At 48.1% G+C, this 15870-nt stretch overlaps 1 protein-coding gene across 6 annotated transcripts in view; it reads left to right on the top strand.

Moving 5' to 3' along the window:
• Nucleotides 1–15870, top strand: part of PTPRM (protein tyrosine phosphatase receptor type M) — a 660655-nt gene that overhangs the window by 624707 nt on the left and 20078 nt on the right. For 3 of the 6 annotated variants that reach the window (XM_040264643.1, XM_040264642.1, XM_040264641.1), the window contains 7 exons: nt 2840–2956; nt 3544–3594; nt 8055–8209; nt 8442–8577; nt 9727–9876; nt 10820–10993; nt 11993–12124. In XM_040264643.1, the coding sequence (XP_040120577.1) occupies nt 2840–2956; nt 3544–3594; nt 8055–8209; nt 8442–8577; nt 9727–9876; nt 10820–10993; nt 11993–12124 (915 nt within the window). The remainder of the gene's footprint in view (nt 1–2839; nt 2957–3543; nt 3595–8054; nt 8210–8441; nt 8578–9726; nt 9877–10819; nt 10994–11992; nt 12125–15870) is intronic. The other 3 variants (XM_040264647.1, XM_040264646.1, XM_040264645.1) reach the window with 1 other exon arrangement.

The raw sequence follows: 15870 nt of genomic DNA, 5'->3' as shown, positions 1-15870 counted from the left end.
CCTTGGCCCAGCACAGAAACAGACCTTCACAGTCTGCCCCAGCCTCCATCCTGCCACCCGAAGAGCTGGTGATACGGGAGCATCCACAAAACAGAGCCACTTGTGATCAGGGATATGAATGGAGGATGCTGCCATCGGATGTGTCTTTTCTTCCTGCCTCTTCCCCTCCTACCCCCTTCTACCTCCTCCTACCTCCTCCCACCCCAAGAGACAAGGCAGCTAAGTCATTTCAGGGCTGTCTGTTCGGATCTGTCCCTGAAGCCGGGCCTGGAGAGACTGAAGACAGCATAATTGACCGTGAGCTTCTCTTCCAAAGAGCTCTGCTCTTGGGACCTGTCCGCAGCCTCTCCCAGCCACCATCCACTCATCTCTGGAGTGAGTCCCTCTCAGTCCCTGGGCCAGCCTCTTGTTCCCTCCTTTCAGGACACGAGCCAGGGCGAGAAGGAAGCGAGGGGTGGGTAGGCCAGCCCTGGCCCCTGCTGGCTGTCCCCTCGAGCTGGCCACTGCTGAGGTCATGGTCATGAGAACCCAGGGTCTCAAAGCAGAGTCCAGGCAGGAAGAGCTGGATCTGACAGTCGTGATACTCTGGAAGAGGAGTGTTTGGAAACTGTCTCTGTGGCTCCTTTCAGCTCTACTGGGTGTGAAGCTCTCCCCACCCCCACATCACAGGACCCTTTCCTAATTCCTGCATGCATGCAAGCACGCTCAGTCATGCCCAACTCTTTGCAACCCCGCCAGGCTCCTCTGTCCATGGGATTCCCCAGGCAAGAATACTGGACTGGGTTGCCATGCCCTCTTCCAAAGACACCGTGAAGGTCACAGTAATGTGTGGCCAGCCTGGGAGCTACAGCCCGAGTGTCCAGGGGTCTCTGACTTTATTGTACATGGGATCATTTGGGCTGCTGACTAAAAATGACCCTTTGTGAAGGCAGTTAGAAATCCAAGAGTTATTCTGCTTCCTGTACTGTTTCACGTTTGTGAATTTTAAAACCAGCAACCATGCCCCGTTGGAGGGAGGAACCCATCATGCACCCCCGCCACCCTCCACAATGACAGCCAGACAGCAGCCTCGGCCACGGGGTGCCCAAGTGATGGCCGGATGGAAGTGGCACTGAGATGCCAGGTAACTGGCGTTCTGGGCTGAAGACTGTCTGGTGCCTTAGGTGGTGAGGCCGTGCGGGGAGCACTGGGCTGCAGCGGGGCAGCATGGTCAGAGGAGAGGAGCGTCTGGTTCTGCCACGCCTGGGCTCCAACAGACACCCGGTAACCACTGGTGTAAATATCCATGTCCGCAGAACTTAGAGGCCAGGAGGCGACTCAAGCCCAGACTCCTCTGACTGGAGAGTCTGCATCCAGAAGAAAACATACTTTCCTTTTGACACAAGTCCAAGCAGTTAAAAAGATACTAAAGTGAACCCAATTTAGAAAGCTTTTGAGTAGGCTGGAAACAGATGTGACAAGCCATTTCAGGATATTTTGGGAGATGAGATGGGAGGGCGGGATGCAGAATGGCTCGGCCGCCGCTTCTGGGTCCGCCCAGCCAGGTGCCTCTGCTCAAAGAAGGCTGCCCACAAGCATCTCTTTGGAAGGAGGCTTCCTTTCTCCTAATGACCACTCTTCTGGACCCCAGGGGCAGAAATAAGAAATAGAAAGCCCTCTGCTTGCCTGCAGGTAATAAGCAGGCCATCACCCAGTGTCATTGCAACAGAACTGGCACATCCTATCAGACCATCAACAGAGAGCTCACATCCATGGAGGAAAGACTTTGGGGGTGTGGCATTTGAAATACTCTTCAAAGAACAGATGAAATGTTCAGCTGGACAAATTGTGTGACTGGGAGGGGCCTGAGTAGGAGTCTGAACCGTGAGGTCTGCTAGGGGATCAGGCAGACCACTTGTCTCTGAACATAAAATACATGTGACTCGAAAGAAGGGTAATAAAAATATAAGGATGAAGATGCTAGTCTAGTTGCAGCCAAGTACAAAAAAGACCTCTACGTGCCAGGCCAAAGTTAATTTCCCTTTAATTTCATGGGCAATCATTGGAAATAGAAGTTTACTGAGCAGAGCAAGTCAGTGCCAGGGGGACCACACTTGGAAGGGTTTTTGCAGCTTCTTAAGAAGCAATGTCCACACAGGAAGTTAGCAGAGCCTTAAGGAAGATGGTGGCGGAGGGAATAAAAAGCTGGAAAACATTTGAAAGCTGTTTCAACTGCTTGCTTGACCTGGCACTTGGTTGGGTTTTGAAGAAGGATCTCCAGGTTTCGTGCTAGGGTGACTGAAGAACTCATTAACATGGAGAGTTCACCAGGTTTTGTACACTGAATTTACTTAGACAAAAAATGAATCTGTAATTGTAACTTGAGAAAAACACATAGCTATTGCCTTCTTCAGAAAAAAAAAAAATTGACTTTTGGCTCCAATTTCCTGCTCGGTCCTCCTCCAAAATGTTCCATCAATTTCTGAAACTAGAAGAAATTTAAAGTTCAGAGGAGCTAAAATATTGCAAGCCACCTTTTGTAGTTTATTTTTCCAGGCCACTCCTGAGTAGAAATAGACAAGAAATGAATGGTTACTGTAACTGGGATATTTGTAGTATAAATACAATCTGTTAACTTTAGACCATTTTCCTAGGTTTTATTCCTCCCATGACTCAAATTGTGTTTTATTCTGGGGAGAGAAAAAAATATACAGGTGATCTAAAAAGAAAAAAGTTAAGCTATATTTCTGATTTTGTGCACAAATTGTATCCTATAAATTATACTGTGACCCATCATTTAGAGAACTCAAAAAAAAAAAAAAAACCCACTTTAGCCTCATTTCCTTTGTGTTTTCTAAAGGTCAAATGCTGCAAATACTGGCCAGATGACACGGAGATCTATAAAGACATTAAAGTTACCCTAATAGAAACAGAGCTACTGGCAGAATATGTGATAAGAACGTTTGCTGTTGAAAAGGTAAGCTTTCACACTATTTTTGAAAAGCTACAGTCAGACATTAATGATACCAGCCTCATTAACTTATCCGGGATAGTTCATCCGTGGTCTCACCTGAACTCTCCCATTTCATAGGAATATGTATTTTGCAGCTAATCCAAAAGATACACTTAGCTGTCCACTTCCTTTTTCTTTTCAACCTGGTTAGTATTGTTCAGCCCGTCTCTCTGTCCTTGTTCAGAGGCAGTTGATAAATGTCCTTCATGTTGTATGTCCATGTGGGTTCCCCGGTACTGAGTTAGCATCAGTGTGGAGACACGGGTTCTAACTCCTCCTGGATGCCCTTCACGTCCTCAAGCCTTTCTCAGCCTGTGGTTTCATGCAGATGATGGACTTTCCAGGTGGAAGCGTCTACCTGGAAACATACATAAGTAGACGCGGGACACTTCTGCATGAACCAGCTTCTCCATTCACTCACTCCCATGCTGGTTTCAGCCCTCGGTCCCTGCGGGCGCGGCGTCCCGAATGCTCATCCCATGCGCATGGATGGGGCTGCTGCTCTGAGCATAACAGGGAATCTCCTTACTCCCCTCTTTCTGCCGACATAGGGAGGGCCCGGAGGAGAAGCACACTGCAGTCCGTCCCGAGAAGTGTCACAGGTAGGCTGCGGGGGGCGGGGAGCGGAGATGATGTGTCCGGCGAGTTCTCTGCCTTGCTGTCCTCCAAGAAGGGGACCCCTGGCGTTGTCTCTGGAGTCCCCAGGCTTCTGTCCAGAGCTGATTCTCTGCAGCTGAGCCCTACACTGCGCCTAGCGATGCTGGTACAAGTTTCCCAGTGGTGGGTTCTCTTAGAGACCCCAGGGTTGTAAGCGAACCTCTGGGCAGTTGGTTCCAGCCCTCATTCCCCCTGCATCTGAACGCAGTTTCCAGACTAACGAGACCAGTTGTGGGAAATGAAGAAATGGCAGCGTTTGCTTCCTGGCTCATTTACCCTGATGTTTTGAACACCACTCCTGACTTTCAAAACCCTATTTGTCATAGAATCACAAGGCTGAAGAGACTTTCGTTTATTTTAATCTGTTTCTCATACTATTTAGCATTTTTTTTCCCTTAGCCTGTCTTTTTTAATAAGCAGACAGGAGGCTGGAAGACTTCAAAGAATGTGGAGTTCTGGTTGACTCAATTCTTTAAGTTCTGAACCTCACACTTTGATGTCAGTTTTTTTTTCCTTTTTAGGCAGAATCAGGAGGGAAAAAAAGAAAAGCATATGGAGGATTTTTGTATGGCTCTTGGCAAGAGCACTCATGAATAACTGTATTAAAACAGATAGTGATAAAAGACCCCGAATATTTTTTTCTTTAAAAAAAAAAAAATCATCCGAAAGCCATCACTTAAACATGGAGTTCTTTGAACAATAGTCAGCTCTCTAATAAGCTGAAAATGCATCTCAGTGGCTAAAGGAAGGATTTGTTTGTTTCTTTGCTCTTTTTTTAACCTCTTAGTGTTCTCTATCCCCAGTTGCCCAAAAATGTTTCTGAAACACCCAGGTATTTTAGTCCTAAGACAGCCAGCAAAGAGCTGGTGGAAGGAAAGGAAGGATGAGGAGCTTGTTAAGGCATTTGGGGAAATCAGAATGACATGTTAGTGATTTTCTAACCAGGCAATTGGAATCTTTAAGGAAAACAAATCGTTAGTACTTTGCGGAGCACTTCTTGTAGGTTTTAAACTTCCTCATTAGAAAGGAAACTTAGAAAAAAAAAAACAGAGAGAGGAACAGCCAAGTGAAATGTGTGCTTTGAGAGTCCTGCAGTTCTGATTCTATTTTGAGAGGATTTACATCAAGGGACCTAAAGGTGAAAAATAGGTTTGGGCTTCATTCTGCAAACAAGCAGGAAGGTTTGCAATTTGAAACTGATCAATGCCTGTTTTGCATGGGGCGGTCCTCTCTCCTTTCCCATGAGGCTAATGACCCGGAACTGAACAGATGTTAAATGACAAAGTGCCCATCCTGGCTGGAGGAAGACAGCTGAAAAGCTTCTGTGGATCTAAGTTGTCAGGGAAATCTATCCTCGCTGATGCTGGCAGCAAGGAAGCTGGCTACAGACACCAAATTCCCTCTGCAAGGAGGTGCCTAGGGCTCAGAAAAGCAGGAATATGGCCTGAAACCTGTCAGAAAGAACATACACCTAGGGATTCATCCATCCCACACTTAATTATCAAGCACCCTCTCTGGGTTAGGCTCTACTAGGCGTCTTTCTTCCCATTATAGTACAAGGAGAATGAAATAAATATCACACCTTTTATTGTTGTTCAGTGACTAAGTCGTGTCCAATTCTTTGTGACCCCACCGACTGCAGCAGACTTTCCTATCCCTCACTATCTTCCAGAGCTTGCTCAAACTCATGTCCATTGAGTCAGTGATGCCATCCTACCATCTCATCCTCTGTTGCCCCCTTCTCCTCTTGCCCTCAATCTTTCCCAGCATCAGGGTCTTTTCCAATAAGTTGGCTCTTCACCTAACGTGGCCAAAGTATCAGAGCTTCAGCTTCAGTATCAGTCCTTCCAATGAATATTCAGGGTCGATTTCCTTTAGGATTGACTGGTTTGATCTCCTTGCTTCCCAAGGGACTTTCAAGAGTCTTCTCCAGCACCATAGTTCGAAAGCATCAACTCTTTGGCACTCAGCCTTCTTTGTGGTCCAACTCTCACATCCATACATGACTACTGGAAAGACCATAGCTTTGGCTATACAGACACCTTTATATAGCATTAATATTTACTTCAATTTATATATATAATGATGATACTGATTTATATCACATTAAGTCTTGTTGAGCGAACTCCGGGAGACAGTAGAGGACAGAGGAGCCTGGCATGCTACAGTCCATGGGGTCGCAAAGAGTCAGACGTGACTTAGTAACTGAACAACAACAAAATCTTGTTAATGAAAAACAAAAATATACTTGATATCAACTTGCAACGTGTTGGGGCTGTGATCACCAATCACATCTATGATCTATCCCCCCAAATATACTACAAAACAGCAAAAGAGGGAACTGCCACGTCGGTGAACAAGAGTGAGAAGTAACTCAGAAGCCACTCCATTGCTTGTCTCATAAGTAGTGAGCACATTAGAGAGCAAAGTTTATTTTGGAAAGAGGTTTGCTGCATCCCAGACGCTGACATTTACCCTGCTGAGAGAATGAGCCTTGCATCAGTTGGACGCCCCTTCCCTACCCCATGATGGATGGAGTTCAGAATTTGGGGATGCTACATCTGAAACCTAGAAAAAGAAGTGCTCAAAAAAATTAAAATTAACAGTGTATTGGGGACATAAGTGCTCTCTTGTCCTCTTTGGAATGAAGAAATATTTATTATAGGCTTTTCCCTTTCCTGGGACCACCCCTGCCCTGTCGTCCTAGGTAAATCCAGGGGAGCACTCAGGGATGACACAACCTCACCATTTGTCTTCTGATGGAGGCTCTGGCCAACTTTTATGGTTTCAGCAAGAGGAAATGTGGGCTCCTAACCACCTAGGAATCTTGCTCTGGGGTCACAGAGCGTATTTAGCAATGACAGTGTTGATTTTCCTTTGTGAATCCCTGACGGCATAAACCAACTAAAGAACAGCATGATTTTCTAAGAGAAATGAAGGTTCTGCACTTTTGTGTTATTAAACCAAGACAAATGAACACCCTGATAGCAAACAACTCTTATCTTTAGAAGCTATAGTTGTTTGCCTCTTCTGGTCTTTCAAAGCACATAAATTTCTTCCTGGCTAAGTTTCCACAAACAGTGACTGATGGTGAATATAGGGTTCCTGAACAGTTTGTGTTGAGATAGTAAGACCACACCCAGGGCCTAACACAGAGATGGTGTCCAGGAAACAGTGCTGGAAAGGGAAAAGGGGGAAAGTCAAGTTTTATCTCAGGTTACCTGATAATTGTTTTCAAAACAGACTCTTGTTTTAAAACACAGTCTTCCTGCATAGATTCATAGTTAGGAAGAAAAAAATGGATAAAAATCAATTTAACGTACTTAGTTGCTCAGTCATGTCCAACTCTTTGCAACCCCATGGACTATAGGCCACCAGGCTTTCTGTCCGTGGTAGTCTCCAGGCAAGAATACTGGAGTGGGTTACCATTTCCTTCTCCAGGAGATCTTCCTGAACCCAGAGATGGAACCCATGTCTCCTTCATTGGCAGCTCAGATTCCCTGAGCCATCAGGGAAGCCCATAAATCAACTTAGTTATTCTCAAAACACAAAAGTAAATTAAAAAAAAAAAAATGCTTGTAGTCTGTTTCCTTCTGCCTCTGCTTCAGTTGTATGGCAGACTACCCTCCCTCTTCAGTTTACTGATCTAACATAGAATTCCAGCAAAAATACCTCTTGGTTTCCATGGTTCATATTTGCTGACATGCCTACCTCCTGAAAGCCAACCACTGAAGACACCTCTGCCACTCTAGACCCTGGAGTCAGACCTGAAGAGCTGTGTTTGCATATGATTGTTGATGACCAGATGCACGGGTTCAGTGTTTACCCCAATTAGAAAGAGAAGCCTACCAAACTTGAGATCCAATGAAAAGTGGTCCTCTGGCCTGTCTGGATGGAAGCAGTCCTTCTTCCAGGAGCCTTCCTGTACACATAGGCATGTGCACAGCCCAAGTGCCCGGCACAGATGACACCAGGACACGGAAGAGCTGAGCAGGGGTCTGCGTCTCGGCTGCTTGTCTTGAGACATAAACACCCCTTAGACCCCTCCTGCTCCCAATCTGTGTCTCGGGGCCCGCTCCTCACACCATAGGATGTGAGTGACAGTGACACGCAGACTGTTAACAGAGACTACAGCTTAGAAGGGAGGCTCGAGGAGTGTCAGCGCCCACCACTATCCACTCACTGCTGTTGCACCTGTAAATTCACGTGTTCCCAAAGCATCACCTCCCATTCCACCCCTACAAACATCCCCTCCCTGTGATGAACTCTCAGAGTCTGTGTTACCTTGGAGAATTACTTTCTTCCCAGCAGTACCCAGCCCCAGGCTCCCTGATGCTGAGGGTCCTTGGTGCCCTCCTGGCACCTCATTGTCTATTTCCCTGTGTTCTCTCCCGGCCCCTGGCAGCGAGGCGTCCACGAAATCCGAGAGATCAGACAGTTCCACTTCACGGGCTGGCCGGACCATGGGGTCCCCTACCACGCCACTGGGCTGCTGGGCTTTGTCCGGCAGGTGAAATCCAAGAGCCCGCCCAACGCAGGCCCGTTGGTGGTGCACTGCAGGTGAGTGGGGGCCGAGCGAGGGCAGCGGATGCGAGTCCCCTTGGGGTGATGGAAATGTTTGGGAACTCGACAGAGGCGTTGATTGCGTTGCGAGGGTGCCAGGCGCCACTGGGTTGTACACCTTCTGGTGGTCATTCCACGTTCTGTGAATTTCACCCCAGCGAGGATCTAAAAGGATGCAGCAGCGGGGGTCCCTTCTGCCCCCGCTGACTGAGCCCCCGTCTCCGTGCAGTGCTGGTGCGGGCAGGACCGGCTGTTTCATCGTCATTGACATCATGCTGGACATGGCCGAGCGGGAAGGGGTGGTGGACATCTACAACTGCGTGCGCGAGCTGCGGTCTCGGAGGGTGAACATGGTGCAGACCGAGGTACTGAACCCTCGTCCCGCCCCTTCTGCCCCCATCCCCCGTCCCCCGTCCACGCCCCCGCGGCCCATGTCCCAGGGCCAAGGGGCGGGGGGAGGCCGGAGAGAACCTGCGGTTCTGATTTCAGAAACGCCCGGCAGGAAAGGCGAGGCGCATGGCCATCCTTTCTTCCCACCCTCCTCCTTCCTTCCTTTTCTTTCTTCTCTCATAAACACGTGAAAAAGGCCAGGAGTCTGCCAGGTAACAGAATCTGCTCCCCAAGCCCAGCTTTCCCCTTGCTTCTGCATCCAGGGTCCTGGTCGAGGCTCCACTTTGAAGCCTTCAGGATTTCAATACTGTTTCTTTTTATTGTGTCTTTTAAACTATCTGGTAACCAGAGCGAGACCACCCCTGAGGATAGGCAGGCATTTGCAGAGTGATTTTTAAGGGTAATCTCTGTGCATTTCCTTCTCTTCTGACTGTCCTTAAAAATTCTGTCCAGTGAGTGGCCTGGCATCGTGGGAATTTGCCCACTTTCTGGAAGCACTCTGGAACTTCTCTAAGTTAGAATTCAAGGTGTTTCAGGAACTTAAGTGTTTGAGAAAAAGTATTCCACCCTGCTCCTAGGAAATTAATGTTTTTACTAATGTGCGTGCATGTTAAGTCGCTTTAGTCGTGTCCAACCGTGTGCGACCCTATGAACTGTAGCCCACCAAGCTCCTCTGTCCGTGGGATTCTCCAGGCAAGAATACTGAAGTCAGTGGCCATTCCCTTCTCCAGGGGACCTCCCTGACCCCTGGATCGAACCCACATCTTTTATGTCTCCTGCATTGACAGGCGGTTTCTCTACCACTAGCACCACCTGGGAAGCCCCAGCATCTGAGTGGTTTCCATCAGCGTGTTGAAGCCTTCTGCACTGAGCCCCTGCTTACCTCTCCTTCCGCTGTCCTCCGCATGTGGCCAATCACTAATGCCCTGCCCTTCCATTGGAGGGGGACAGGATTACTGGCCCTGGGACAGCCCGCTCCGAGCAGCCAGGTCCCCTCCCCGGCCTTCTCTCCAGAAGGAAGGTGTGCTCTGTGACGGGTGAACCACTGTTCTCTGGTCCGCGAGGGGCTACCTCCTGTCCTCCTCTGGTTCCTGGGAGTTACCTTGGTTTCTCTGCTTCCCCAGGAGCAGTACGTGTTCATCCACGATGCCATTCTGGAAGCCTGTCTCTGCGGGGACACCTCGGTGCCCGCTTCCCAGGTCAGATCTCTCTACTATGACATGAACAAGCTGGACCCACAGACCAATTCGAGCCAGATCAAGGAGGAATTCCGGGTAGGTCGTGCTAAAGGGACAAGGCTGTGACCTTGCTCCTAAGAAGAACCTCCGAGTCGGCTCCAGAACCCTTAAGCCCTCTCAGCCTCAGCACTGTTGGCGCTGGGGGCTCAGTTGCCCATGGCCGGGGGGCTGTCCTGTCAGGTGTTCAGTGGCATCCCTGGCCACTGCCCACTGAATGCCTGAGCCCTGCCCCCTACACACCATCCTGACAGCCAGACCACGTGCTGATGTAGTTAGTATCCCCACATCGAGACCCACTGGTCTGGCAGAGCCAGGCCCTCCCCTCCCCTACCTCTGCCCAGGGAGCAGATGTCAGACCAACCCACAGTGTAACCCCGATGGCTAGACCAAGCCAGGCACATGCAGGGTGCTTGCTGGCAAGAGTGCATGTGTTCTAAGTCATTTAGTCGTGTCCTACTCTTTGTGACCCTGTGGACTGTAGCCCACCAGGCTCCTCTGTCCATGGGATTCTCCAGGCAAGGATACTGGAGTGGGTTGCCCTGCCTTCCTCCAGGGGATCTTCCCAGCCCAGGATCAAACTCGCATCTGTTAGGTCTCCCGCATTCGCAGGCAGGTTCTTTACCACTAGTGCCCCTCAAGTACTCTGTGCCATTTCTCATGCTCGCCTGGGGTCTGAACGCACCTGACTCCACACCTAACTCCAGCCTGACCCGTGCCAACCTCCTTCCTCCAAACCCCGGTGTCCAGTCCTAGCTGAACTCATTGGCACCTGATCTGGCATACACACAGCAGTCCTTGTGTCTGATGGGCTCTGCCTGTGCACAGAGTCCTGAAGATTAAAGAGAAATAAAAATCTCATTGTGTAAGTGGGGTCCAGGGAGTGGGGAGTGGGGCCATCAGCCGCAGGACACAGGGGGTCCCCTGAGGTCTGCACACAAGACGGGGTTCTCCTGCCAAGCGTGCCTGCTCTGTCCCCCAGACCCTGAACATGGTGACGCCGACCCTGCGTGTGGAAGACTGCAGCATCGCACTCCTGCCCCGAAACCACGAGAAGAACCGCTGCATGGACATCCTGCCGCCCGACCGCTGCCTGCCCTTCCTCATCACCATCGACGGCGAGAGCAGCAACTACATCAACGCGGCCCTCATGGACGTGAGCCCCCCCACCCCCGCACCCCCTCCCTGAGCAGGACACGGCGGGATATTCCTCTAGGGGCAGCACCTGGGTCCTCTCCCTGGTTTCCTTTAAAGCCGTGAACTGTGCTTTCAACGAAGTGCACTTCTGCCTCTGTATCTGTTTCTGTGTCAGGACCAACGTTCTTGGTCTGTGGGAGACCCCGGTCCAGGAGGGCTGATAAATGAGGGGTGTGTCGGCAGCGCTCTGAGCACTTCAGTCTTTTAACCTGCTGCCCAGAGAGCCAGAGACAGCTATGAAGTCAGGAAGGCAGTGAAGTGGGATAATATGGTTTGCAGCATTATTTTAGTTCCCATTCCTCCTGATTTAGGCAGTAATTAACATGGGGGAGAAATTGCCTGTCAGCACAGATATACACAACCCATTACCTCCTGTCAGTCTATTTACTTCTAACTGAATGAGCATTTGCTATTCAATTGATGGGAAAAGTGAATGGGGATTTTCAGTGCTAATGCAGAAATTTTAATTCTATTGGTGGGATATCGGTAAAAAGGTATTTAAGCTTGTCTGATGCTCTGCAGAGCTGTCAAAAGCGTGTGTGTCCTTGGATGGCAGGAATAAGTAACACCATCTCACACATTTAAACAATAAGGGCACAGATTTTAGGAGAAACGGAACTATCTTAATCATGCATATTTTAAAGTAAAGTTAAATTTTCTCCATTAAATTAGTTGTGTGTAGAGTCGACGTTGCCTTTCTACCAGAAATACCAAACAAATTGTAGGAGATACTTATTAAGTTTTCTAAGTATCAAAGTGAGGTGACTTCGTAGCATTGTTTTTCTGCAGATGAGTCTATTTTTGGCCTGTTTTGGCATGGACCGTGGTGATAGAATTCAACAGTTGTTAAATATGTTCAGTGTTTTGTGTCACGAGCTCCCATGTGTACAAAATAACTTAGCTCCCTCCTGTCACGTTCTCCCGGGTCCATTTGGATCTCTCTTGTTTGTGTCTGCAGAGCTATAAACAGCCCTCGGCTTTCATAGTCACCCAGCATCCTCTGCCAAACACGGTGAAAGACTTCTGGAGGCTGGTCCTGGATTATCACTGCACGTCTGTGGTGATGCTAAACGACGTGGACCCTGCCCAGGTGAGATGCATGGACTATGGCTGCCAGAGCCCGGCCCTGGGTCCGGTCTGTGTTTTCGGTGCACATCGAGAATGCAGTCCCCTGGCAGCAGGTTACAAACCCCAGGCGAGGACAGGGAGCCAAAGACGCCTGTGTTACAAACCAGACAGGGGACTTCCCTGGCAGTCCAGTGGTTAAGACTGCACCTTCCAATGCAGGGGCTGTGGGTTCGACCCCTGGTCAGGGAGCTCAGATCCCGCATGACTCATGGTGAAAAAAAAACAAAATATAAAACAGATGCAATATTATTAAAAAAAAAAAAAACAAAATTCAGTGAAGAGTTTAAAAATAGTCTGCACACACACACAAAAAACCTTACAAAAAAATAATAAAAACCAGATGTAATTAGGGATGGCAGCAGAAAATAGTCTGAGACCAAAAAGATGGACTGAACTCAGAGACAGTGTGAGTGACAAGGAAACAGAGGGTCATAATCTGGGCTGTTCTCGATGGAAATGCTGACTGGAGAGAGATGCAGGGTAACAGGCAGTCAGGACTGACCTGGGGGCTGAAGGACATAGAGCAAGACGACCAGAGATGATGAGAAAGGCTGTCAACCTCTGACACAGCCCTGGATCTGGGCTGGGAGTGTCTCCGAGCCTCCTGGCATGGCCCACCTGGAGCCCACAGCTGGCAGTCGGCCTAGCACGGTGAAAAGAGTGGAGGCTTTTTCATATCTAAGGGATAGCAATTACTTTTGTCAACTCTTTGGTAAAGATATATTAAAGAGAAATGAAACCGAGACTGGAAGATAAGGAAAACTCAGAGTGATGAATGTGATTTGTTCGTAGCTCCTCTTCTTATACATAGAGAGATAGAACTGGGTGGTAGTGACTCAGTATTAGTAATGGGGTTAGAAGGATTTTCCTAAAGGGAATTGTCAGGCCAGACAGAGTGAGTCCGGGGCCCCTGGGAGCTGGATTTATCACTTTAGGGCCCAGCTCTTCTATTCACGGGCTGACCTGCCGTGACAGAGACCCTTGTGGGAAGTTTGAACTTGGTGTGTTGTAAGAATAAACTTGTTCTGGAACGGAATTAATTTTCTGTCTCACAGAGACAAATTTTTTAAAAAAATTGAAAGTCTGACATACTGCAGCAGCCAAAGTGGACAAAAATTTTCCTTCCTAAAATCCACTTTATTGCCATCAATCTGCCAAAAATCCCTTGGACCTTCACTTAAGTCCTGTAATATTTTTCATTACATTTGAAGCAATGCATTGTCTTGTTAAGGCTGCAGCCCAAAAGCTAGTTAATGAAATAATAATGATTGTGCTTGTCCTCATCTAGTCCTTTTTACTTAAGAAGCTTAAATATTTCAGTAGTCTTCCGTGGTGATCCTCTCCTCTCCGAAGAATGGGTGGCAACCATTTATAAAAACAAGCAGACACCACAGCTGGGGAACCTCCATGACACAACCAGAAATAGGACCAAGCTTTCTGGTTTTCTAAGTCACAATGCCATGCGTTCAGCTCCACTCATTCAAGATTGCTTGGTCACAGACAGAGGATAAGCAAGTGTTCCCTCTTCAGAATCATTGTTTTTCCCCTAATGTGAATACTGAAATGCAGTGATAGACTGTTTTTTTTCCATATGAGTGAACCAGACATCAGTGGCTTACACAAGTTTCTTTGTAGATGACACTGTTGAATTCTAAAGCTTGTTAGTCACTCAGCCATGAACTCAGACAGTAAAGAATCTGCCTGCAATGCAGGAGACCTGGGTTCAATCCCTGGATTGGGAATATCCCCTGGAGGAGGGACTGGCTACTCATTCCAGTATCCTTGCCTGGAGAATCCCATGGACAGAGGAGCCTGGCAGCTACAGTCCATGGGGTCACAAAATATCAGACATGACTAAGCAACTAACACTTGAATTCTAAAGTCACGTCCTAACCCACAGTTGTCTGGGCTCATACCAAGCCTTGGCCACCCCAGTGGGAGAGACCAAGGTCCCCATCCCACTCAGCAGATGGAGCCGGTACTGGTTTAGAGAAAGGATGCTCTTGGGATTCGGCCTTTTAGAGAGCACTAAACGGAGCATTTGAACCGAAAGTCTCTGCAATCGTGCAAGAATAGCACTCAGCTGCTTTAAGTATTTATAGGCCCAGTTCATGGACGTGTTATGCACTATTTAAGCCATTTTCCGCACGGTTTCCTTGGGCAGGATGCAGAATGCCATAATCCAGGAGCCCGCGCCAGCCGGGCCGTTCGTGTTTCTCTGGTGAAAGTGACGAGCTTTAGATTGAGGGCTGAATTGGGAGGACGAACAGAAAGCAAGGCTGGCTCCATCAGGAGAAAACGGGCAGGACAGTTCAGATGTGCATGCTAGGGCTTCTCTTCCCAACTCAGCTTCCCATCATATGCCTGTTAATTTTAACATGGGTACCCTGGGGCGTCAAAGAGAAAATAAACTTCAACGAGCTGTCTTTTGACAAGGCAGTTTTATAACTTGTCACCGAGACGCTTTGGTGAGGAAGGAAAAATTTCGTGGAAGCAATATCTTTTTTTAAGTTTTTATTTACTATATAGTTGTGTGCTTAGTCGCTCAGTTGTGTCCAACTCTTTGCAACCCCATGGACTGTGTAGCCCACCAGGCTCCTCTGTCCATAGCGATTATCCAGACAAGAATACTAGAGTGGGTTGCCATGCCCTCCTCCAGGGGATCTTCCCCACCCAGGAATCAAACGCAGGTCTCCCATTCTGCAGGCGGATTCTTTACCAACTGAGCCACCAGGAAAGCCCTTTATATAGCTAGTTATTTTTATTTTTAACTGTGCTGGGTCTTCGTTGCTGCTCGGACTTTCTCTAGCTGCCGTGAGCTGGGGCTAACCTTTAGTTGCAGTGCATGGGCTTCTCTCTGTGATGGCTTCTCTAGCTGCTGAGCACAGGCTCTAGGGAGCATGGGCTTTAGTAGTTTCAGGTCCCAGGCTCTAGAGCACAGGCTCAATAGTTGTGGCATGGGGCCTTAGTTTGCTCCATGGTATGTGGCATCTTCCTGACCCAGGGATCGAATCCGTATCTCCTACATTGGCAGGTGGATTCTTTACTGCTGAGCCACCTGGGAAGCCCAAAAGCCTTATTTTCAAATAAATAAATGTAATTTCTAAAATACTATAGACTCAGCTCATGCAAAAAGGACCCTTAGTTATCCTACTTTCCTTCTTGGTCATGAAATTCAAACCTTTAGCTTCTATAGCAGAGGGAGGGAGATGTCTTCATTTGATCCACTGGAAACCATCTTGCAATCTTGGATATAAATCAACCTTTGTAACCTTCCATGATGAGATTTTAGATTCTTTGGAAAAGAAAAGTCATCAGAAAAAGGAATTTCAAGCAGTAGGTTCTCACCTTCATTGTACATCATTCTGCTTAAAATGAGATGTTTTCATCTGCTCTTGGCTCAGAAGAAATAGCCTGTAAAATAATGAAGTGATTTCCTCTTGCCCTGCCCCCCAGCCATTTGTCCCTCTAGTAAATTGGAAAAAAATAGTTAAATGCTGCTCCCAAAACATCATTGCATACCAAGTCCTGGAAGAAGCTTCATTTCAGACTTTAAGTAGGGTCTCAGAGCTTTGGAAGGCTTCCCAGGTGACTCAGTGGTAAAGAACCTGCCTGCCAATACAAGAGATGTAAGAGATGTGGGTTCTATCCCTGGGTTGGGAAGATTCCCTGGAGGAGGGCAGGGCAACCCACTCAACAGAGCCTGTC

Source organism: Oryx dammah, unplaced genomic scaffold, assembly GCF_014754425.2.
Source record: "Oryx dammah isolate SB20612 unplaced genomic scaffold, SCBI_Odam_1.1 HiC_scaffold_22, whole genome shotgun sequence".
Classification (NCBI taxonomy): Eukaryota; Metazoa; Chordata; class Mammalia; order Artiodactyla; family Bovidae; genus Oryx; species Oryx dammah.
This window is presented reverse-complemented; position numbering and strand designations above follow the sequence as displayed.